This window comes from Trematomus bernacchii, unplaced genomic scaffold (assembly GCF_902827165.1).
Source record: "Trematomus bernacchii unplaced genomic scaffold, fTreBer1.1, whole genome shotgun sequence".
Lineage (NCBI taxonomy): Eukaryota > Metazoa > Chordata > Actinopteri > Perciformes > Nototheniidae > Trematomus > Trematomus bernacchii.
The window spans coordinates 983,105-1,007,658 of record NW_022987698.1 but is presented as its reverse complement, the minus strand read 5'-3'; the positions used below and the strand labels follow the sequence as shown (position 1 = coordinate 1,007,658).

The 24,554-nt window shown below is 41.1% G+C and overlaps 1 protein-coding gene across 1 annotated transcript in view; it reads right to left on the bottom strand.

Moving 5' to 3' along the window:
• The window catches only part of kaznb (kazrin, periplakin interacting protein b), a 96,326-nt gene that overhangs the window by 50,588 nt on the left and 21,184 nt on the right, over positions 1–24,554 (bottom strand). The window contains exon 3 of the mRNA XM_034139128.1: positions 7,545–7,755. Within this exon, the coding sequence (XP_033995019.1) occupies positions 7,545–7,755 (211 nt within the window). The remainder of the gene's footprint in view (positions 1–7,544; positions 7,756–24,554) is intronic.

Here is a 24,554-nt window from a genome sequence, read left to right as displayed (position 1 = left end):
CACCACAACACCCAGGCAGTCGCCTTGAAATATCCCACTTGGGAGAATTATACTAAACACTCTGTCAGAGCTCATATTTTTTGTCTCAGCGCAGTACAGCGAATGTCTTTCAGTCATGAGTCCAGTGTCATTAAAGGAAACATACAGTATATCCTGTGCTCTCATTAGCTAATGACAGGCTTCAGTACTTTAATCAAACCTCAACACAAATCAATCCAAGCATGATGTGTTTTGTACTACTGTAGATTATCTTACATATATTGAAGGGGATTGATTAGCAGAAATAAAATACGGAATATTTCTAACTATTATTCCATTAGTGTGCAATCACCTTAAACTAAGACACGCTGTATTTCATTACCCGCCTAGAGTGAAGTCCTCTTTCTTGGATTCCGCAACGATGCACCGCCATGTTTCTACAGTAGTTCAGAACATACAAACCAAACCCTGGCTCTAAAGATGTCACCTGAAGGCTACCTTAGTTTTTAGCCGCAGGCTGAATCTTGCTGCTTCTAAAGTAGTATAAGGATTGCCCCCTGAGCGAGGCGAAGGTCTTTACAGATACCACAGTGTTACCACAGTTTTGCAAATGCGGTTAATAACCACAGTCTTGTAAAGGGAGGGGTACTCATTGGGGGCAGTTTGCTGCAATATGCTAGCAAAATGCAAGATGTCGCCAGATCTGACACACTGTTGTGGAGTGAGCTGCTCGTTGCACGTTTCCCAGACCTGGACTTACAGTCTGATCCTTTCCAGATGCATCATGTTGTAGATGAAACATTCCCCGGTAAGTCCATAAAACACAACCAGGAAGCAATTCTTCACCCAATACACAACATGAATTTTCTACTCTGACATATGGTGGTGATAAATACAAGATACCCACTGGAGATATCCACATTTCTTATTTTCTACAGTCCATTTCCCATGAAGAATTCTGAGTATTTTGCTGCATTCAAGTTATAAAGAGAGGCCCACATGAAGGAAATATCTAGTTGAAGGGAAAAATCTTCATTAGTCAATTCCTCTCTCTATTCCCCAGCCAGTCTCATAATGTGCTCTTAACCTCAGCCATGACCTAGACACAGGAAATCCATATAAAACGGCGTCTTCATCAGAAATCCTGTGGGAAACAAAGCTGGTCTGAGCCAGTGGGAAGGAAACAGTTAAACGAGCACTTTTTCTTTCATGAGTCTAGTTAGCATACGTAGACATATCAGTCTCACTGATAGGGATAATATCATCTCAGAGGCAGAGTGTCACACCAGAAAGCAGTTCAATGCTTAGTGTCACTTCCAAAGTACTCCTCACTTCTCCTTGAATCGTCTTTCACTGACTTTCTCTGCAAAGTTTCATTCAGATAAAACTCGCCTGGCAACTAGAAGTGCAGAGGAATGTCTGCTGGAGATGTACGCTGTCTTAGAGTTGGCGTCTTCCTCACAACTTCCATTTCTGTTTCTGCTCCAATGCCTGTCCCCCTGCCTGCCTTTTTGCTGGTTCATTCTCCCTGAAAGTGGCACTTTACATCAGAGGTAGTGATGGCACTGCGGCCACTTGCCCCCCAAATTGAAGAAATGCCACCGCAGCTGACGTCCAGGGCAGCGCTTCTGTCACCCCTGCTAATAGAGCTGAGACACACAGGGGTCAGCCGTCCTCTTGTCAAATCTGACCCTTAACGAATGCAGTGACATGAAATCAGAAGCACTCTGCTGTGCCCTCCTGGTGAACCACAAACTTGGAAAGATTTCAGAGTGATTTGAACAATACAGGCCAGCTTCCTCTGCCCCTGTATGGACATGAAAGTGGATACGTGCCGCACAGCTGTCCTGCCGGCTCCCTACTGTATGCAGCCAAGTCCAGGAGTGGAAAACCTTTCACGAGTCAAAGTCCACAGTGCTTCAGCTCCCGATGACAACCTGCACTGCTCTGTGAGTTCATTACCTGGGTTTGCATTGCTTTTGAAGCAAAACAAAAAAACTAGAGTTGTTAATTATTTAAGGCCATTACCAGCGACTGTAGAACAAAGAGAGCCGATGTGCCGGTAAGTATTTCTAAGCCCTGGTCAGCCATTAAGTGTAGGAATACTCAGGCTTACATTGGAAGAAAATACAGAAGACAAACTTAATCCAACACTGCAATAAACATGGGATGTTGCTTTAAACAAGCCAAATAGCAATGTGTTTGTTTATTTGTTTTCTCCTTATAGTGTTTACATCCGTCACATCTCTTTTGGTTAGTTTCAACTTGAGCCTTTTTTTGCTGTTGCAGTTTCTATCCAAGTGCATATGCTGTCATACTTTTGTCAGGTTTCCGTGCCTTATTAATGTAGTTATTCAAGATAATCATTAAATGTTTTGTATTGGTCTATGTTTATTCTAATTTAAAAGTGAGCACTCTAGGTCAAACGTTTACCAGCAATTCAGAGGATAATGACACATTGTGAGACCACTGCCTCTGTCTTTTTGAAACACTACAGTCCTCTAAATCCTCTTTAAACCCTCTCACCCCCCTGGTGCCGGTATTCTCATCTGGTTTTGGAGAGTCCTAACTCTGCCATGATTAGTTCTTTACATGAGGAAGTCTAATGTGGAAGAGGAAGAGAGAGGGGTGAAGTGTTAGGGGAGTGAGGGGCTGCCTCTCTCTTGCTATTGTTTGGACACAGTTCCTCTCATGCTGCATTGACCACAGACAGGGCGTGGCTGCGGGAGGCCAGGCAGGGAATATGAGGAGGGGAGGGGGAGAGGTATTCGGGTGGTGATGGATACAGGGGGAAGGTTAGAGCACATTGCATACTTTCCCTGCATGTGGACAGCGGACAGGAAGGCGGGTGGTCCCCTGTGAGCGTTACAGTGAGAGAAAGAGAAAGAGCTGGAGTGGGTGGGATTCTGCCCCAGTAGTTTGGCGCTCTGTTCCCAGCCCTACTCATGTGCGCGATGAAGTAATGAGAGACTCGGGGCCTCTGACAAACTCAGGCCAGATGGGGAGAGGATTCTTACCCACAATTACTCTGCAGCAAAGAGCATTAGCGTGCAGCTTCTCCTCTACTGAGAAAAGATAATCACTAGTTCTCTTAGGAGAACTCTTAATCAACACGTTTTTTTCGCATACTGTACAATTTGGAGAATGTCTCAAAGCCTTAAGCTGTGGTATCTCTCTCTTCTGCTGAATTACATATACTGCCATGCTCTCCATAGCACCTTTAATAGGGTTGCAGAGTTGCAGGAAGTACTTTTAAACCAATCTGAATTCTCATTTTAATGTTTACTTTAAGGTTATTTCAATGTAAAAACAAATAAGGACACAACTGGAGGGCATTTTACTTCCTAAACTGTTTTAAATGTTGTTTTAGTCACACTTAACAAACAATACTGCTTAGAGAGTCATGTCTTTTGCAAATAATAAGGATACATCCAAGGCACTTTTAGTCCTGATTACCATAAAAAGCACTTCATATTTAATAGCACTAACACTTGATACCATAGCAACGCTGAGTTTCCTAAATGAATTTAAAATAGCATAATGGCTGACCTATCAGTGTTAATTGTTTACATTTGTTTATCAGAATACAAGAATAATAATGAACCTCTGCCACTGCCACGATGGAGAGGAAGCCGAGCAAGAAACACAACTGTAACAAATAAAATAAATAACAAACACACACACAACTATGAGTGTTTCATTAGGTCTCTAAAAAGTACAATCTTTAGCTTCCACGCGCACATAAGAGATGTATTTAATCTTACTTTGTTTTATATTGTGTACCTTTAGCTTTCTATCAGTAAACTAGATATTTTAAAACACAGGTGCTCATCTTTTGTTTCATCCCCTTTCAAGGCCAGGAAACGCTCCGAATGCAAGTCACCAAACATTGTCTATTCCGAAGATTAAATGTATTCAGATAATCCTGAACATCCAAAATAACTCCTTTCACTTTGTAAAGCTGTGGTCCTAGCCCTGAGCCCCTTGTTTTACCTTGACTGTGACTGACCCTGATGCTCAGGGACAAGTGAAACTGTGTCATCCATACTCCCCAAGCTGCATGAGTCACCAACGTCTGCTTGTGTTTTAGAAAGGTTTATGGATTAGTATTGGCGGATTCCCATGAGTGTGTGATGAGCCCTTTCTCACCGACAGACCAAGAGTATGTGAGTATAAATAATGTAATATTCCATAAGCAGACATTGATTTTAGAGGACAACATTTTTGCATACAGACTCTGTTCCCTGAGACAAATTAAGTGCAAGCTGGATATGTTTCCACCACAAGACGGACAATAGATATGGCAGCAATGCAGTCGATGCTGAAACATCTGCGTTGTTTGGGAACGTTAAACACAGCCTTTAAATCAATGTGATGGATTAAGAGGAAGGACCAATAATAAGAGGTGTGTCATCACCCCGACAATGAATACATTACTGTCAACGGCTTGAATAAACAGAGGCAGGTCGTTCAGCCAGCTTTCCATTGACTCTAATATACTCGAAAAAGAAGACATTAAACAAACACCCTTTTGTAAAACGATATATGCTTTGAGATATTACACAAAATGTACAAAAGCAAGTTAAATCCTGATGCAGTGTATAGAGAAAGGAGCATTGACTGTATATAAAGGTGATTTAATCTCTTGTTTCTCATGATTACAGACCGAAGGCCAAAGGGAACAGCAGGCTGAAGTGTTGTGTTTACAAAGACGTTAGTGAAGCTCCAGAGGGAAACTGCAAAAATCCTGACATTTTGGCACAACATAATATATTTAGCAGGAAGTCAGTTCATGCATATTAAACAAAACAGGTCTGTGGTGGCTGCTTTGATCCTGCACAGGGCAGAGCCAACGTTTGGACCAACAAACAGCCTCGCCTTGAGAGGGATGCACACCTAAAGAACATTTCATCTCCCTAAGCCACTGGACGCTGACGCTGGCTCATCTGACACCACACTGCCTAACCCGGCCGACAGATCTCTCAGAATCATCTTAAACTTTAAGAAAACATCCTTAAGCTAAGCGGTTCCTCGGATCATCCCTCTTTATATGCAGGCGAGGTGAGAGCTATGTGTGACTTTGGCGGAGAGGAGGATGGCGGAGGGCTGAGTGGCTGTGTTTGGTTAAATCAATCACCTGACTGCTGGCCTGGCCTCTGGGAACAGGAAGTATGACATCACTGACATTCAGGAATGTGGGAATGTCAGGCTGCATGTTAACAGTGCCGGAGCAGAGAGCGAACCGGACGGAAACGACAGATAACTCACTGCAGCTGAGTTATTCCAACTCTAAAGACTGAAGGCCAAGTTTAGCCCTGTGGTGTAAAAAGGCTACCCCTCATCTGAATGGGACCACTCTGTTGACCCATTGTCATCCAGCACGTCAATTAACCTGGCTTTGCTATAGCTGAAGTGAAATAAAGGCTAATGCATCGGCCAATCAAATGCATGCAGATGGACATTCCTAATAGTTTACTTGGTAATATGTCTACTTAATCCTCCTGAGGTTTACATCTCTCTTTATAAACGGTTTAATATTTGGGCATATATTAACCCTTTAAACACATCAATCTATCACTCAACAAGTATTTTCTCAATATTACTTACTAACACAACCCCAACAACCATTATTCTGCGGTTTCTTCCTCAGGCCAACAGATAGAGAAAAACTACTTGTGAGTTTTGTTATATACTCACTTAAAAAAAGCATAGACCACAACTGTGCTGCAGGATGCCTTGTCTGTGGACTATGTGTGTACCTAGAGGATTACAAGTATATTCTCTAGTCAGCAGAGTCAGCCCTGCTCCATTCTTGATTATGTACATTGAACACTTCCTGTTGCATACAAAATGCACCCCTCATGATGGTTGCTTTTGTTGATGAGGGCTCAAGAGAAAAAGCAGCAACAACAACGACATTCTTTTTCTCTCCAATAACTTTCAGCTATTGTTGTTGTGGTTTGTTCCCTGTGTGCTGCTGACCTTACACCACATCCTGATTAACTGCCCCCACTCTTCATGTGCTTAAAGGGGTGTAAAATCGAATAGTTTTTCAATCCCATAAACTTGGGGGACTGCAAGACACAATAGAGAAAGAATGCCCAATAACAAAGTCGTAAAGACACACATGGAATTAACCCAAAGATCACTGTGTCGTTCACTCCCCATAACGGCAAAATGCATTCCTAAGATGACTAATTGTAAAATCAGTGCAGTTCATTTGTATTTGCATCTTGAAGACACATTAATGTTATACATTTTGAGAATGTGAAAAAAGCAAGACTGAGGAAACGCAGGATACACACACACGCATGCTTGGTGTAGCATAAAAACAACCACAACAACACTCTAAAACCTAATTTCACACAGATCAGCTTTTAGGGCCAGCAGCAGATATGAGGAGTCACCTGCTGCTAAACTACATATGCCCGACACAGGGAAGCATTTAATGGACAGTGACAGCCAGCTGCCTGGCAGGGTACGATCTCAATAACCTCCAGGCTGCATCACGTATCCGAGTCAAATACAGAGCACAGACACCCGGAGGCCAAAGACTAGCAACGTGAGGTCTTTTTTATTCAGTTGCCTCTTCTATACTTCCGAAAGCCAAACTTTATGTTCAAGCAGCCAAAGAAAAGATAAATCTGCATCCCATCCCTCAGTGTATTCTGTTGGTAGCGTTAGTCTCTACTCAATATATTGATTTGATCAGAAAAAGGGTAAAAGGCAAACAAAATTAGATGAACTTCTCTTCACAGTTGTTCCAATCATTACAAAATAAAATCCATCATTAACGAAACCAAAATGTCAGCTGTATAAATAAGCTTAACAGAATTTCTCATACAAAAGACAGCCCAATTGTTTAGCCCAAGCTGAAGCACACATACAATAACTATAAAAAAGCAACCGTCATTAGGTCTGCAACAAATAAATACAATACAGTATTTATTAGCAGACTTAGGTTATAACTTAAAGGAGTAAAAGCAGTGCTATTAGAGTATGTAAGTATGACATTTCAGGATATGAAGCCAAAACGTCAACATTCCCATGAAAACTTCTGTTTAAAGCTCATTCCACATTCATCACATCTCTTTCCCAGCTGAGTGCCATGGTGTCGGCAGCCCATCAGAGATGTTGGCATACAGTTCCTCTGCCTTAGGCTCAGTTTTAGACTTCTTGCCAGATTCGGGGAGAGCAGAGAGGGGGCCAGAGCTGGAGGGAGAGCAGCCCCAGAGGAGCCCAGCTGCAGCCTGGGAAACCAACCCTGGACCGGCTCTGGCCCACGCTCTCTAACCCCAGCCCCTCCCGGCTAATAACAACACTCAGTCTGGCTCTTTTCCACTGTCATTCTGCTGTGGACTTTTGGGGGAAATAAGTCAGCGGATGAACGGTTGACATGATATTAGTCTCCCTGCTGCACATTCCTCAAATACTTCCCACTGTTGATTTCCAAACACTCACACATGTTCATGTTCTCACACTCACAGAGAGGCAGGGGATTAGGTGTGAGCGCACACACACTCACTCACATTCATTCACATACATGCACATGCTGTGACACTCACCCCGGTAATGGAGGCTGTCATCGTGGTGGTGGTTGTACTGGTGATGGTTTTCTAAAGCGGGGGGGCTGCTGGCACCCAGTTCGGCCAGTCTGCGGCTGGTGGCGGAGAGCTCAGAGCGGAGGTTGGTCACTTCCTGACTGGCGGACTGGATGGCCCCATCAATCCTCTGAGCCAGATGTTTGTTGTCTTCCATCATTTTAAGAATTTTCCCCTGAGGACCAAATCCACACAGAGCAGCATGATGTCAAGTGGAGCATCAGAGGGGGTGAAGCTTCCTCCTCCTCTTATCCACCTCTCCTCCTCCACCTGTGCTTCTTCTCGTACAGTTAACTTCGCACATATAAAGAAGGAAAGCCAAAACGCCAGTCCCTCTTCTTCTGTTCTCCACTGAGCAGCACAGAGATGATGTCTACCTGTTACAGCACAAAGAATAACGTCTGTGTGGCCAAGCACCACACTGTCAGAAACGCATGTGTGTGAGAGATAGAGCGCGGGAAAAGAGAGGAAGAGAGAGCGTAAAGAGAGCAGAGGGAGAGAGAAAAAAGACAGAGGAGAAAGAGAGATTTAGCTCAGCGGGCGGAGGGGAAAGTGAGTGCTCCCGCAGAGGAGAATGTGCTGTGAGCAGCTGCTCTCAGAGAGGACCCAGCACACACTGAGATGACATGCAGCCTTTTAAATGGATTGTACCATGTGCTGGAGGACCAGGGGAGAGGGGGGGACGCAGTTGGACTGAGCGGCTTTCCAGTAACTCTCTAACTACAGAGAGTGTTGTGTATCACACACCCTATGGAGTCTGTAATGAGTTAGCAATCGAGTCTGTAATCGGGAAAAGAACAGATTGTTTCTCTTTACTTCTTCCTCTCTCCATGTCCCTGCACTCTGAGCTTGGCAGCCGTTTTGAACCCTTTGACAAGAACTCATCAAGCCCCCTATATCTTTTCAGTCCTGCTCCCACTCTCCCTTCCTCCCTCTCACTAACACACCCGCTGTCTTTTTGTCTCTCCCACCCCCTCTTTTTTCATTCCATTATATATTCATCTCTTTGTCCTGGGAAAGCTCACCCCCACATCAGTGGAAGGGGAAGGGGGCTGGCTCAAGGCGCCCAAGGGGAAAACATTTCAACTCAGAGAGCAAACTTAGCAGAGGACAGAGGCACAGCCCTCTAATGGGCTAAACAAAGAGGGGAGGCCCGGAGAATTACAATCGAGCTGTGGCGAGAACATAGTACAGCTTTACCACTTTGATCCAAAACTGTTGGAAGGATTCTGCTTATCTGAAGGCACTGAAAACAAACACTACCACTATGAAGTCTTATCTGTACAGCTGTAAAAATTCCATCACACGAACACAAAAAGGTTATAGAGACGGCGTAGGCCATTCATCTTAACTTAAAACAATTCCAGATATTGCTGAGCCATCACAACTTTCAATCTGCATTTGACATTTCATTTTCTAAAAAAACACATCCTGTCTCTGGCAAGAAACGGAGGCAGATGAGTGATACATCACTGGGAGGCTGTCATCCCGGGCTCGGGTGATAACGGCTCAATGCTCATTGGTATTCACACAATGGCAGGGAGAGACAAACAGAGATGGGACTGCAAGCGTGCGAGACTGACACAATGAGACACACAACTTGTTGGTTACACTGCTGGTTTGTTCACTGCTTTATGATGAAGTCCACACAGTGATGTTGTTACAGATCAGATCACGTCTACACTTATCAGACTGGGGCCTGTTAGTGCGGTCCCTTTTGGAGAATAATCCAACCGGCATGCCTTAACTTATCAGCTCCCTATAGTACATATTGTAGTGAATAAAGGTTGTGAGATATACTGTAGCAGTGTTTGCAGTGAAACATATCTATGAATAATTTCCCAATAACATTTCCGAACCATTACTATACAACAATGTATTTGCTAGAGCGATATAGAAAAATACATATTCTGTCCACGAGAAAGGGAATTGATATCCCCAAAAAGTTTAAAAAAGTCCATTATCGTGGCTGCATGGTTAAAACAAGAGCAATACATATCAATCACTCTTTCTCAGAGTCAGACGGTCACACACAGATAAGTGAATAGTATAAGCAAGCAACAATTGGTCCCCTCATTACACCTGAACTCAATTTGTAATTGTCAGAGATAATAAAACAGACGTTTATAATGTTTTTTTTATATCCAGAATATATGATACAAAAGTTCTCTGTACATTAAGACCAGGGAAACACAACCTAATTGTATTTTCTAAAATAACAAGTTTTCAAATTAGTAGTCTTGTTATTAGAGATAATTTTAAATGAAATAACATTGGAATTTATACAATTCATCAACACTTTGAAGATGTCATCCCTGTTTAATTGTGCTAGAAATGATGTGGACCAAAAATATTATCAAAAAAAGATTCATAAACCAACATTGACCTGTTGGTGGCACTACAAGAAAGATGAGAGAATCCCCAAACTGGAGGGATGACCAAATATCCTGGAAATCCATGGTTGTCCAGATATTTTCAGTCCGCTTGTTTTATCATCTGTCCTCTTCTTGTCTCTATCCTCTCTATTATAAAACCTTTCGGTTTATATAATCCCTGCTGTTCAACGTAAAACCGATGACAAGCAAACAATTATTTCAGTTACTCGAAAAGACACACTTCAGAAGTGGCATGTTGGATCATCACATCACATGTTAGCAGATCATTATCACCGTCTAGACAGACACGTCCCTGTCCGCGATTAGTGCACTGGCCCTGATTTGAGACTGATTAGCAAAGGACAAATGTAGCACGATGTGTAGCTCAGGGCGGGGAGGAGGGCCGTCTCCACGTCTCGCTAAACACAGAAGGGTCCCGTTATTCCAACTGGTTCTGTTAAACAATGTGACTGTTAAGTGTTCCTTCATATGAAACCACAACCACAGTCTGCTGTGAGCTATGCGAGTGCTTTCAAGCGCTCAACTGTGGAATGCGGGGAAATGAATGATTTTGGGGTCGAGGGTCGGGACATGTCCCAGATACACATCAATAACCAGATGGATACTTTGACGATGTCGAAGTCCTCTTCTGTCTTCACAACTCCAGTGAAAGCCTGTGTGGACAACAGACCAGTGCAGGAACTTGGTTTACTCTCTTAAATAACCAGTTCTCCCACCAGTGTTTCTATGGATCTGCTTCACTTTCCAAACTTGGCCGAGTGTTTGTGTTGTTTTCTTGTTTGATGCTTTTAAATGGGAAGTTTAATTAAGTGTGCCAAGGGTGTGCAGTTAAAAAGAGGTATTGATAAACAGTCACCATGACTGTCTGCCTGGGTTAATTGAATATCGACTAATCCTCTACACACTGGAATGCTTTCCATTTTTTCCCAATTGCAAAGTGATTTCGGGCCCTGATCAAGTATTTATACAGGTCCAATGAGGGGCCTGGGGAAAATATCCACTTCACTCTACTAGATTCGTAATGTCCATCAAATCCGATGAGTCAAATAAAGTTAAAATGCCTGTCAGGGTGTGAATATGTGTGAGGAGGAGATGTCTCATTAATATCTAGAACAAATAAATGTGTTAGGAGGTCTGTTATGTCACCCCATTGAAAATGAATGAAATAATAGTAAAACGCAGCTATAATAAAATATGTCTTCATAGGAGAAAGATTCATTTCTAACGAATGATGTGCATGTATAAACACTTTTAACATACATGTTGTATCTATCATGTAGTGTGTAATAAAAGGGAAAGGAAAAATGGAGGGGTCAAAGAAAAGTGTTTCCATGTAAGACACATACAGTGAGATAGAGTATGTCAAATACTCACTGTTTTTACAGATTTACCAATACCCTACACCTAATTAAACCTATTTTTGTGGATAAGCCTAACAAGCAGTAACAACAACATTGATTATTATCACCTTATAAAGTTAGTATTGCTAACAGTTGCAATTATGTCTGTAAATGCTCTTGTACAATCAAATATATTTAATGATTTCTAAATGAAACCTCATTTATGAAATGGAAATATCTAGGGTTCATTCCATGGTCAAATAATAACAGGCCTCTTCGCTTAATTGGCTCCAAGAATGGGAGAAATTCCTCCACTAGGAATGAGGCCCCTTCAACAGCCAAGGAGCATCTCTGGAGGGCTTATGCACACTGCCAACATTATGTCTGTTTATGTATCCCAGATAGATACTTGAGAAAGTATGTTGCAGCCTTTACATAAAGTAGAGCTGCTCTCAATCCAAAACGTCACAGGCGGGCGGCAGTTCTGAACCTCACAATCTTCAGTGTACTATGGTCTGAAGCAAAACAGCAGGTTTCAGGACATTTTATTCTGGAACTGAAATGGTCTTGGTACACAACATCAGAGAGAACAAGAGTTTTGATTTTTACTTGTAGGCAGGTATATTTGCACTGCATTTAGATTTTACTTTTGTATATTCACAAGCAGTGTAGTGTGTTTTTATGTGTATGAGTATGAGTAAGAAAATGGAAAAAAGTGCTGCATCAAAAGGACGAGAGGAACAAAGTGTCCTTTTAAAAGTTCGAAATTAAATAGTGTTTTTGTGGCGCTTCCTTGTGTTTTCTTTTGCCCACATTCGTGGCAAACAAGACACTTGAGACAAAATTGGCCGTTGTTAGTCGGATCGAAAATGGCACCGCTATCCCACAGCAATAAGGCAGCATGGACACGGGTGTACATCATCTTCAATGATGGTTGATTATTTTGTTTACTACAACATATGCAGATGTAAGACACAAAAAGATCATCAAGCATGCATTAGTTGACAGTGAGTAAACATAAAAAGCTATAGAAAGCTGACTTACTGTCACTTACAGTTCAATGCTTTGAGTCTTCTTAGCAGATTTATCAAAAGCGAATGTCACAGTTGGAGGAAATGGGTATTTATGTCTGTGCAAGTGACGGGGAGAGAAAGCATTTTGCCCCGAGTGGTGACACGGCAGGGACAGAGGGGCATTGATGGAGTAAACAGTGAATGGCAGGGAGCAGAAACTAAACTCTTGTCTCTTTGTCTGTGTGTCGCTTTTCCTTTCTGTCTCTTTCTCTTTTTCCAACTCCACCAGCTGACTTATTAGTTAGATAAGAACTTTTTTATGTTGTGGAAAATTTGACGTAATGGACTTTGTCTGTGTTTTATGAAGTGCAAATTATTTGTATTTGTTATTGACTAAAACAAATGCTGTTGCATGTTTTTGATGGTTCATCTTCACAACCTTTTGAAGTGATATGGCAATAATCTGTGTACTGCCCTATTCTTCCATTTAGCTGGAACAATTTGCTGCTTCTTACTACCTAGTTTGGAAGGTACAGCTCTGGGTGTAAAATCAAAGTCAAAGTCAAAGTTATTGTCAATCTTTCAGTTTGTGTGTACAGACAGAGAGATCGAAATACCGTTTCCCACAATCCCGAATACAAAAAAATACAAATATATATAAAGATATGTATAAAGATATGTATATACCTATATATACACAATCAACAGACACATGTATACTGTACATATGCACACATTAAGACATCAATAAAAGCACAACAATCAATATATACAAAATAACAGTCACTTCAATATCTTTGGGGATTACTTTACAAATGATCTGAATATCTTTATATTTAATTTAATAACACAGCCAAAGAAACAGACTTTGATTAAGGCCCAGGCTCCACGGGAACGCATACGGCAAAACGCATAGGATTAACGCAAACGCAATCGCCAAAAAGCTTCCGTCCACACGCAATATACACCGGATAGTGTCTTGCCACACGAGACAGCTCCGTTTAGATCCAACTGATGACTCGACAGTAAAAATAAACATATTTATAACTAGTTTAGGTAGTTTGAGAGGTAATTAAAATAGCTACAGTAAGGGTGATGATCTGACTTGAAGTGTGTGTTTTGCTCCCGCTGCATCACAGCGGGAGGAGCTGCGTGTCTCCGTCCTGTCAGATTAGACTTCACTCGCGTTTATGTCCATATCGAGATAAAGATAAATAATCTGAATTCAGTGTACAGTGTACTTTTGCGGGGGTGAGCAGCAGAGGTGGGGAGAGGCAGGGAGAGGCGGGGCTATTGCGTCGTCATTATCAGAAACGGATGACCGTATAGGCTGCCACACGGCCCCGTTGGACCCCCCAGAGCGCTCCGTTCCCAGATCTATCCACCTTTGGACCCATTGTCGTTTGCAGGGTCCGTTTCTACCGTTCCGTTACGGCGTCGTGTAGCTTAAAGGGCTATACGCATGAGAAATATGCGGATACAACCCGTTTTCGTTCCCGTGGAGCCTAGGCCTAAGTCATAGCATCTTAAACAAGACACTTGATCATAAGGAGTACTTCTCATCCTTTTAACCTGGCCCATCAAATGCACCCATCAGCTTCTGACCTCGCTATACTATACACACTGTGGTCTTTAATCACTGAGAGCTCAAACTATCTGCCGTTTGCCATCAACAGGTAGCTAAACAGTAGAAAGCAGCCGATTCACTCTGCGGCTTGAACTCTGGCTGAGGGCTTGACTCTCATCTCTTGTGCCGGCCTATGGAGACTGAGATAAGACCTGCAGAGCAGCACCTATTATCTGCTGTCAAACTCTGCACGTCTGTCACCCAAAGTCCTCCCTGAGTTCCACTCCAACGCCTTGCAGCCACGTCGTTCTCCCATCTCTGAAAGTCTGGTAATAATAAACAGTTTGACAGCCTCTCCACTTGACGATAGCAGTCGACAGGGTTGTGGATGAAACGCAGTGCCAGGGGCCTTGATGAGGATCAAGATAAAGGCTCGTCTGCAAGTCTCTGAGGGAATGGACGGGAGAGAGGAGGGTCTGGCTATAATGAAGTAAAAGACCTTAGGGAAGGGAAATATATGTCTGATGTTGGAGAAAAAGAATACAGAAAATGGTATTCCTCCACTGTTTCACACTTTTTGCTTTTCTTCTTGCCCCCTCGATCACACTTCTGCTCCCTGCTGGCTGCTTTCTGTCATTGCCTCTTCTCCCAGCGGTCCCCATTATGCACTGCCAGACCTCATCCCATTATGCCTTCTCAATTCCACTCTCCCTCCATCATACTTTTGTATTAACCATGCAGACATGAAAGCTTCAGTCACCTCATATGGCATGCAGATCGTGGCAAGATCACAATTAGGGAGGGCATTGATACAAAAAGGTGCATGTTTAGCACGTAGCGTTTCCCATTCAGCCATTTTCCTGATGTCTAATTGAGTTCCTCACCGCTGTCCTTGTTCTCTGCTCTCTTCTGCAGGAGTCACTATTACACCGTGATGTTGAGGGAATGAGAGATGTACTTATAGCTTGCAAGAGATGGAAAAGATAGCTGACTGTGTTATAATCATCAACATAATTAAAGTGTCATTTAAATGAATCAAAGTAACAAAGAATGGTTGGCGTATCTTTTGGCAGATTTATCACAGTCCTGATACAAAGGAGAACAAAAACAGCTATAACTATTGACCAGCTGTTCAATAAAGCAGAAGAGATGTCTCTACACGAGGAAATCTCTCAAGGTAAAATATTTTCTACAACACAAGGAGAGCCTCATTCACTGCCAAACAATCCTCCATCCATCTCTCTCTCTCTTTCTTTTCGGAGCAGCAGAGTGAGCTTCAGAGGGCAACTGCCGTGGAAATCACCCCGACAGAGCTCTCCCTGTTGATTTATGATATACGTTTAGTTATTTATTGGCTAATCATGGCAGGACGCTGAGAGCAGGTTAGAGTACACCTCCCAAGAAAACTGGGCAAGTCTTGGATAAAGAGATGAACGGGCAGGACTGCTGTCTGGCTTGTTCTGTAAATAATAAGAGAGTTTGGGATACGCTTGTATTCAAGGCTGAAATATTAATCTCATGCAAATCAAAGAAAGGAAGCTCATTTAAGGGAGTAAGCCTAATTGAATGTTGATAAAAGAATCTAATTTCTTGCTGAGAGTTAGATGAGAAGGTTGATACCACTTTCAATTCTGTACGGTAACTATGAAGCGATAGCCAGCAGCCTGTGACAAAAAAACACTAACAAAACTAAAGCTACCACACAGTGTTTGTTCATATTAAAGTGGCGATAAAAATGTTTGCTTTGACTTATGATTATGAACTTTATGTTAATTGCAATGTGTAATAGCAACCACCAGCACTAAGATAAGACTTGGTTCACGATCTCCCTATCACATTAAGAGCACAAGACATACAGTATACACTGCATTTTGTCATTAGGCATATAACAAATAGAAACCACAAGGTATTCTCAGGTAACAAAATAACTACAGTAATGTTTACGATGTAAACTCTACCCTGCAAAAGAGATGCAATGGCGGAGAAGGAAAGGAAGGTGAAGAGGCAAAGGGATAATGGCATTATTTCTACTAAGCTATATCAGTAGGTGACAAAACCTGCCTACTTGTTAAAACTACTGGGTGTTTTACTCTGCCTTTATCACAGCACTGAGATTGTTTTTTTTTAGGTTGAATTGCATTTCTTTCAGTTATTTCTAGCTTTGGAGAGTAGACAGGCTGATAACAGAAGCCATGTTTTTGAAGTAGATCAATCAGAGTATATCTTCTTGTTATAAGAAAAAACAACAGACGAAAGAAATGTTGACAATGTTTCGGTTGTACGGTTTGTTTCGAAACAAAAAGTGTTTCCTGTGTTGATGATAGCGATATCAAACAGCGAAGTGTATGTACCAAATGTTAAGCAATGCTTTTAAGTGAGCAAAGCTTGTGAGAAGCATACAGTTGCAGATGCCATACGGTCCATCTACAGTGCAGTCTGCAGTGAAAACATTTAAGCTGAGACCAAACACGAATCTTCTGCACCAAAAAAAGGCTTCTCCCAGGTTTAATGTAGCACTGCAGGCACATGACTGACTGACAGGTTTAGAGGGAAGGAATCCGTGGAGTGCTGAGGAACAGATTAATCCATATCTGACGGAGAGCTGCCTCGGTACAGTGTATTGATAAGGAGCTTATCCCCTTGTCTGTGTGTGTAAAGGCACGTCTGCAGAGCCTATTGATTAAGAGACTCATCTTACTATCATGTGTTCCCACTTCAGAGGACAGAATAGTAACACAAGAGACAAAAATCACTCCATCACCGCTTTATCTGTGTCTTAAAGAGGCTACTTTGTATGCAAACCGATACACTGGACACTTTTTCCAATTTCTTCAGTGACACACCCTCAATCCCCTTCTTATCAAAAATGCATATTGCATAAGCCTGTCCATTTACTATCTCAGTTGTGTCTTCTTTATGCACCACATTTTTGCACAAGATGACAACAAAAATCACAATGTTTTTTAAAATTGACAACATAATAGAGACAAATTGCTGTTTCATTGTTAACGATACAATAAAAGCCCTGTGGCACCAAGAGAATTTTAAATTGTTCCTAAGAACTACAAGTCGCTATGTGCTGGGAATTACTTCCATTATTTGCTGAAGCTAATACTACAAGATATGGAACGTGTTGGAACAAGTTGAAAAATGAGCAACAAGGGAAGGGGAGAGGAAGATAAACAAGGCAGAGAAATGGAAGGGCACGGTGTGAGAGAGACGAGGTTGGAGCCAAAAACATGTGAAGTTGCAAAGTCATTTATTATATTTCAACATTTATCTCTGCGAGCGAGAGAAGAGTTATCAGGGAGACTAAATTGAAAGACATTCAAGCGTGCAGTAGGAGTCAGTAAAGGGAACATTGAAGAGCAGACCGGAGCAAACTCTCTCAGTATTCCAGGCTTAGCATATTGTTCTGCATGGAGTGCCGGTAATGCACATATATGCACTGTGCGCACACACACACACATACTGGACACACACATACACACACACCTGTACTCGCATGCATATGCACAGGCAGGAATGGCTCAAACATTAAAATGCAAAAGCAATTAAAGTGAAGCCACAACAGTGCAGAAGAAGTGCCAACCTGACAGCAGGACTTTGATTGTTTTAATTAGCAATATGGCTGACTCATCCATGAATATAATTGAAGGAAAAGGAGGTTCGTTTTTTCTGCCCATAAACCTGTTTTGAGCATCGACTACAGTAAAAAGGGTACAACTACTTTACATATGCTTTAGTGCAAAAGGGCAAAGCATTTATGCAAATGTGTTTAGATAGACAAAGTGTGCTGATGAGATACTTTTGTATTATGTGTTTTATGTATTGGCTCCAACTTATTCTAATTGTAAATGTATGTGATTTAAATGCTTTTAATAAGCTGGCTCCTGCAGGAGCTGGGAATTGCATTAATCTGCATGCTAAATTAGTTTGAATCCGAAACTTGTCTGGCTCAGGGAGTTGAGCCTTTGTAAGGGATTATAGCGGGGCATTAATACTAATATCCATGGAAAGAGAAATCCATGAAATGTTTCTTTCTGTTTCTAAATGTGTTGCATGTGGGTAAACTAATTACCAAGGTATCATTTTACAGTCAAGCTGAAGAGATAAATATGCTACAGAGTATGTACCCAAGCATTTTCCTTGCAGTCATGTCCCTGTGTGTTTATTGTCCTTGGTGTTTAGCGTGTTTGCATCGAATAAGACTTTGTTTTTTGTGTGAGTGCTTTGTGTGTGCATGTGTTTGTGTAAATATGTATGCTGCCTCGCTGTTTGTATGTGTGATCCTGTTGAGGAGAGGTAAAAACAATGGAGACAAACACAGTCAGATAAGGTAAAGCAGGAAGGACAAGAATAATATTGGTTTATCCACAACCAAAGGCAGTTTGTTTACAGAGGATAACAGTCATGTTTTCCTCTGACTGCAATTTTTCAAGACCTTAAAACCACCTTTCATAACACAAGCATGTGAAATCTTAATGGTCATCCTGCTAATCCCTGAAGGGAAAACCCATGCCTTGACAGAACCACAGATCAGACAGAGAGGCTGCAGAGTGCAATGCAATTACCCTCAAATACATGTCCACACTGTAGGTACATCCTCTGTTTGCAATCGCATAACATTTGATAAACACAAAAAGATTTTCACCCTATAATCTGCTCAAATGTATAAACTGTGTATATGTTTATAATATATCTATAAATGTTGTAAATAAAGTACATCATATACTGTAAAATGGCATATATTAAAAATGTGTAAAACTCTATAAAAATTCATAATTTTTGGAGGTTTTTGTTCCCTGTTATTTCCATAAGGACTTATATGTTCTGCTCTACTCAAATGTCTACCTTGCATTATTCCTTATTCTTCATTATAAACTACTAAATAGTTTTTATATATATATTGTGGAAATAATTGTCATTGCCTGTGTTATCTTCTTGCAGCTCACAGACTGCAGGGAGGTGGTAGGCGTGGATGGTGGGAGTACAATTGTCTTCTCATTATGTTGAGAACAAGACTTCAGTCATGTTTTACAGCTTTGTGAGGCTGTACTGAGAAACAGCTATCCTTCAGCTAAATGATCTAAACCTCAGCACGCTAACATGTTTAAAATGACGATGCTAACATGCTGATGTTTAGCAGGTTATTTTTAGGAGAGCCTATGATATGATATGATCTTGAGCTGCTACGATGAATTGATAAATCAATACTTGGAACAACATTTAACTCATATATATATTTAACTCATATATTTATTTAACTCATATATATATATATATATAACAGTAAACACTTTATCAGGTTTGGGGCATCCGAGATTGATACAATTCCAACTTTTAAAGCCTAAATATATTTATTAAACATCCATGCTATAAAATGGGTATTCACTTGTAAGTTTACTGACATGCATTAACTTAACTGTTCATCATTCCAGTTTTTGTAAGTTTGACACAGTTTGATCGAAAAGTAGAGGAAGCTAGAAGACTAAATGAAGCAGCGATTTGAGCCATTTAGAGCTCCTAAATTGTCCCACTAGACGTCCATTTTCAAAACAGCTCCAAAATCAAATATTTCACTTTTCTTTATTGTGAACAAGCAGAACTGGTTTCAGCTAGACACAACGGAAACCTGCTGAGTCTCATTTTGCAGGAACCTCATAAATGTTTGGAACATGAAAAGAAACATTGTAATAAAAATGTTAATGTGGAGACTCAAAAGAATGACTTGAGGCTACATCCAAGAATAGAACATCTTAAACTTCTGATGACTTAGACAGTGCATTAAGTCGGATCCTATGAGATCAAAATATGTAGATCCTAATGTTGTTTCATTCATCTTTAAATGATAACATTAAGAGTGAATTTAGACCTCAAACCTGATTACGAAGTTCATTCACAGTGGGTGACAGAAATGTCGAGTATCACCTTGCCTCCAAAGAACAATTAGAGCCACTTTTTTAAAAGCACCTGCCTGGCAGTTTATGTCAGGGTTGCAATAGGACAAGTATCCCATTAAAATATCTTCTGCAGAGTTCATTAAAATACCATCTGCTCAACAACAAAATAGCAAAGATTCATGAGAGAGCAGATTGCTCTCCAAGGAATTGTTTAAAAAAAGTTTAGATACAGTAATCTGGCAACAGCTCTGAATGATTATGCATGCTGATGAGCTTTCAGCTGAGATCCCTGGAAACATGTTCTCACTGAAGCAGTCAAACTGCAATAAGCGGAGCATCCAGGCAGAGCAAAGTGCTGCAAACAGCCGGCATCATACGCTTACAAATTCATACATGAAGAACCGAAAGAGAGCGTAAGAGGATTCAGAGCAGGAGTCGAGGAGAGCAACCGTAATCATGAATACTAACAAGGCTGGAAAAACCAGAATAGCACATTAAGACTATGATTCATTAGCGCACAAGAAGACAAGCACAGCACAATCACACCCACTGATTCCATTTGAAATAATAGGCTTATAGAAACGTACCGAAATTAGCTTTTTCCATTATGAGCATTTGTGTTTGACATGTTTATCCTATTCCCTGCATTTACACTTTGCCATGTAAATCTTACCAATGTACTATTTGTGGCCTTGTAGGCATTAAGCCTGATGTTCCGAGAAAGTGATGAGATGAAGCGGAAGAGTGCTAATATAAGAGCAACATGCTACATTGATAAATGACGAATTATATACATAATAATGCATCCAGAGTACTAAGTAAACACACTTAAAAGAACTGAGTTTGAAAGACCAACGTGGAATCCACACCGCTTCAAATATTGGCAAGTTTAGCTTTTTTAAGCTGTTACTGTGGGGACTCTAAGCTCAGGGATATGATTATGTCTAGGCTTTGCCGACTGACTGTTGTAGCACTGAATTCATTGTTTTCCTCAAGTAACTTAATTATCTACAATCGCTCTCACGTTTACTCACGGATATATTGCATTCAGAGCAGCATGCACATGCAATCCTTTTTGAAGGAAATGACATTTGGGATTCATGCCTTTTTTTTTGTAGTAATAAAGTAAGTACATCACTTATCACCTTTCCCTCCATAACTGATATTCCTTAGATGTCAAACTGCTTTAGAAACACGCTTAAGAAATACTTTGATAATAACAATTAGACTGATTAAACTATGATTAGTGTTTCAAAATGATAAATTATGAAAGCTATAAATAAACACAACGATACTCGATAATCAAAACTCTAGCAGACAGGAAACACTTTTAGGGATTTGAAGGACACACAATGGGGGATGACTGAGGACGAGAACAGAGTGTTTTCTTACGACCACCCGGTGGCGTACTCTTCACAGGGCAGCCGGACTGCATCACTATGTGTGGACCCATGAGTTGTTGTAATGAGGCTAATCCCAGTGCAGAGCTCTGGTGATCCATCACACCCCGCACCCCGCACCCAGCACCTCCTGAGCCTGATTTACATGGCGGGATTACAACCAGATAGTCTCTCTGGGTAATTGCATTAGTCCAGATTACAAAACCAGATTATGTGTGCAAGATTGTGTTGCGGTAGACTGCGAACCCTGTGTGGGTTCATTAACCAATTGATGTGATTTCATGTTTCATTTCTGCGTATAATGTGTTAATTACTGTATTTATGTTGTTTTATTATTTCAAGTAAATCACCAGTGTGATAAAATAAAGATAAAATAAAGTCTTAAATGTCCTTTTGTGTCCCAACCTTGTTCAACCATCAAATATTCTTTAAACTTTAGTCAACTGGTGTTGAAAAAAATAGCAACTGTTACTCTTACCTATAAGTCAAACAACATGTACAGTGCGGTACAAAAAGGGTCTCTTCTCATAAAATGATCTATTATTTTCTGCAGTATATAGAGAATAATGAAAGGAAATCTACAGGTAGATTAAGATGGCTATCAAATCATATTTAAATCTTAATACGCCTTTAAATATAGAATTGTAAACTTAAAACTGATCAATCACATGACCTGTGAATACAAGAGGTTGTGATATCTTAGATTGTTCCTACATTTAAAGATGTAGTCACAACTATACACTACAACTTTTTATGATGAATACAACGTACAAGCATTTCACAGTAAAAAAGCAAAGAAAAATAACTATTAGAGTTTCATGAAAGGGTAAGGGTCGTGGCCAACTGAAGGTTAGAACTAAATAAGTGTGTATGGGTTTAAAGGAGAAGGTGTGTGTGGAGCAGCTCTGGGCCAGATGCCCGCCTGGCCGACTCCTCAGAGCGATTGCTTCTGGCAGACTATCAGATCGAGGGGAGAGTCATTTATATTTCCTGCACCACCCCACCAGCTGTGGAGGCAGGGAGCATTTAAATCTCTTCTAGGGTCAACAGGGAACTCAATGGCTTTGATAACAAGTATCCCATCTTTGATTCCACACTCTCCTCGTCTCTGCAGAACTTCTGCCTTCGATGAGGGGGCTGAGCAAAAACATTTCAAAGTAAACAAGACAACGGCGTAGAGCAGGCTCATGTGACATGTTTGAGATAAGGAAAACAAAAAGCTCGCCAATGTCACTGCATGTCACATTCATGTCCCTACTCATGTCTGCTGCGTACACAGAGGCTGACTTCTCCTCATGAATTATTCACGTTTCAGTCCTGTGGAGGCGACTCCAGCAGCAGCACTACAAGGAATATCACCTAAGGCTGAATGCTAAATAATGGACTCATATATCGGTTTTATTTCCTCAAAACAGAATAAACTTGATTGTGGGCTCACATATCTGCCCGTGAAAATCTCTCCAGGATCTCTGGGCTTTCTGTGGTGCTTGGCAGAGAAAGTCACAGGAGGGTGCGGAGACACCTCAGCACCGACCCTAACCATCCTGCGTAAGAAAGCCAAACCTAGACACTTATCCACATCAGACAGACACAAACAAACCCTGGACAAAAGGGCTCCAAAGAGCACAAACAGTCTGTCACTCAAGGGGAGATTGACAGGGAGAGAGGCTTTTTTTATATCACCCAAACTCCCCCTGAAATTGAGGTGAACACCTTTGTTCAGCAGAGAGATGCGTGTAGTGATCCGGATCAGCTTTGTGACAGTTCTGGAGGTTTCCATAGAAACATGCACGCCCCAAACACGGCAGACTTAAACATCTTGAACCGCATCAACAGATGGTTTGTGCAGAGGCTGAAGAATGATGAAGTCTCACAATCTGGCATGCATCATTTAATCTGAGTGAGGCCATATTTTCATCTTTAAAATATCCACAGTGAAGGTTTGATGCCTCCTTTATTTACAGAAATACCATTTATTTGATTGGATGAAAGATAACTGTGTGAGGGTATAATCATGAGGTCCTGGTGGTCCAGCTGTCTCGCAGCATTTGCAAAAACAATCTCATTTGTCATATCAGGAAATATAAATCTGCAGTCATAACACAATCACTCAGGTTTTCCTCATCATCAGCTTTGACAGACACATTTAAAATCTCTGCAGTAAGCTCCGATATGGCCAGTATGGTTTTAAATTCATGAATCTTTTTTTGTATTACCTGGTGTTTCTGAAGGTGGAAATGTGGGAACTGGCTCTAGACAATAAGAAACTGCAGTTGAAATAAGAGCAACCCCAGCTCTTTGAAGTCCAGCCCACTTCAGCTCCCAATGCAACACAAAGGATGTAACGTTAAAATAGATGCAAAGGATTAGGGCTGGACTGATTTCCATACAATAGGGTAAAAAGAAAATGAGGCATGAGATGAAAGCTTTGGTTTCTTTCTGTTCAAACACCCAGAGATAGTTACAGAACAAAGACAGCTGCACATAAAGAGGATTTCATAAACGATAACCTTCTATTCCTGCAGGCACTGAGACTCAAAATGGCTGAATAGAAATAACAGAAATCATACATCGATTTCAGGATGGGGCTACAGTTTTACTGCAGTCCCTGGTGCACCTTTGTCTTCTTTTCCTCTCACTATTTCTCCATCCCTCTGTGTCAAATAGATTATTAGATTATTATGCACTAGATCCCAACAGATCTATTTTCTCACTAACTGCAGCACAACCCAAATCCCTCTGGATCACTAATCTAGCCTCCAAATCTATTTCACTTTGGACTCAGACTCTTATTGCTCCTTTAATTCTTCTGTGGTCAATAATGAATTAAGGTAGACCTGTTCTTATTATCCATGGGTAGACCTACCAACTGTGTAATTGAAATGGCTAAACTGACAGGTTACTGCTCTGCCACAATCAGATATGATTTCTGACTCATAGAAACTGTTGTTTCCTGTCAAACGTTGCTGAGCTGTCTTTTGTATCCAGAGACTCTGTGAAAATTAGGCCTCTTTGAGGCTGCAAACAGAAGAAGAAGATAAGCTGTCAGGTGTAAGGCGCATTGCAATGCTGAGTGTGTATGTATACATTATAAATGTTAATATAAATAAACAAGGTGGGTTCACTTGACTTAAACTGTGAAAATGAAAGCTTCCAGTAAATGACGATAACAAGACGTCAATTATTACTGTTTATATTATGGTTTTATATTTGTAAAACTTTCGCAGAGCCTAGAAAAGCATTGCAAGGGAGAGAACACTAATATGCATGTGCAGCAGGTAGCCGAAGCAAAGCAGGAAGTGGAAATTTGTTCCTGGTTTATGCCATGGATGTATAATAAGCACTGAGCAAACAA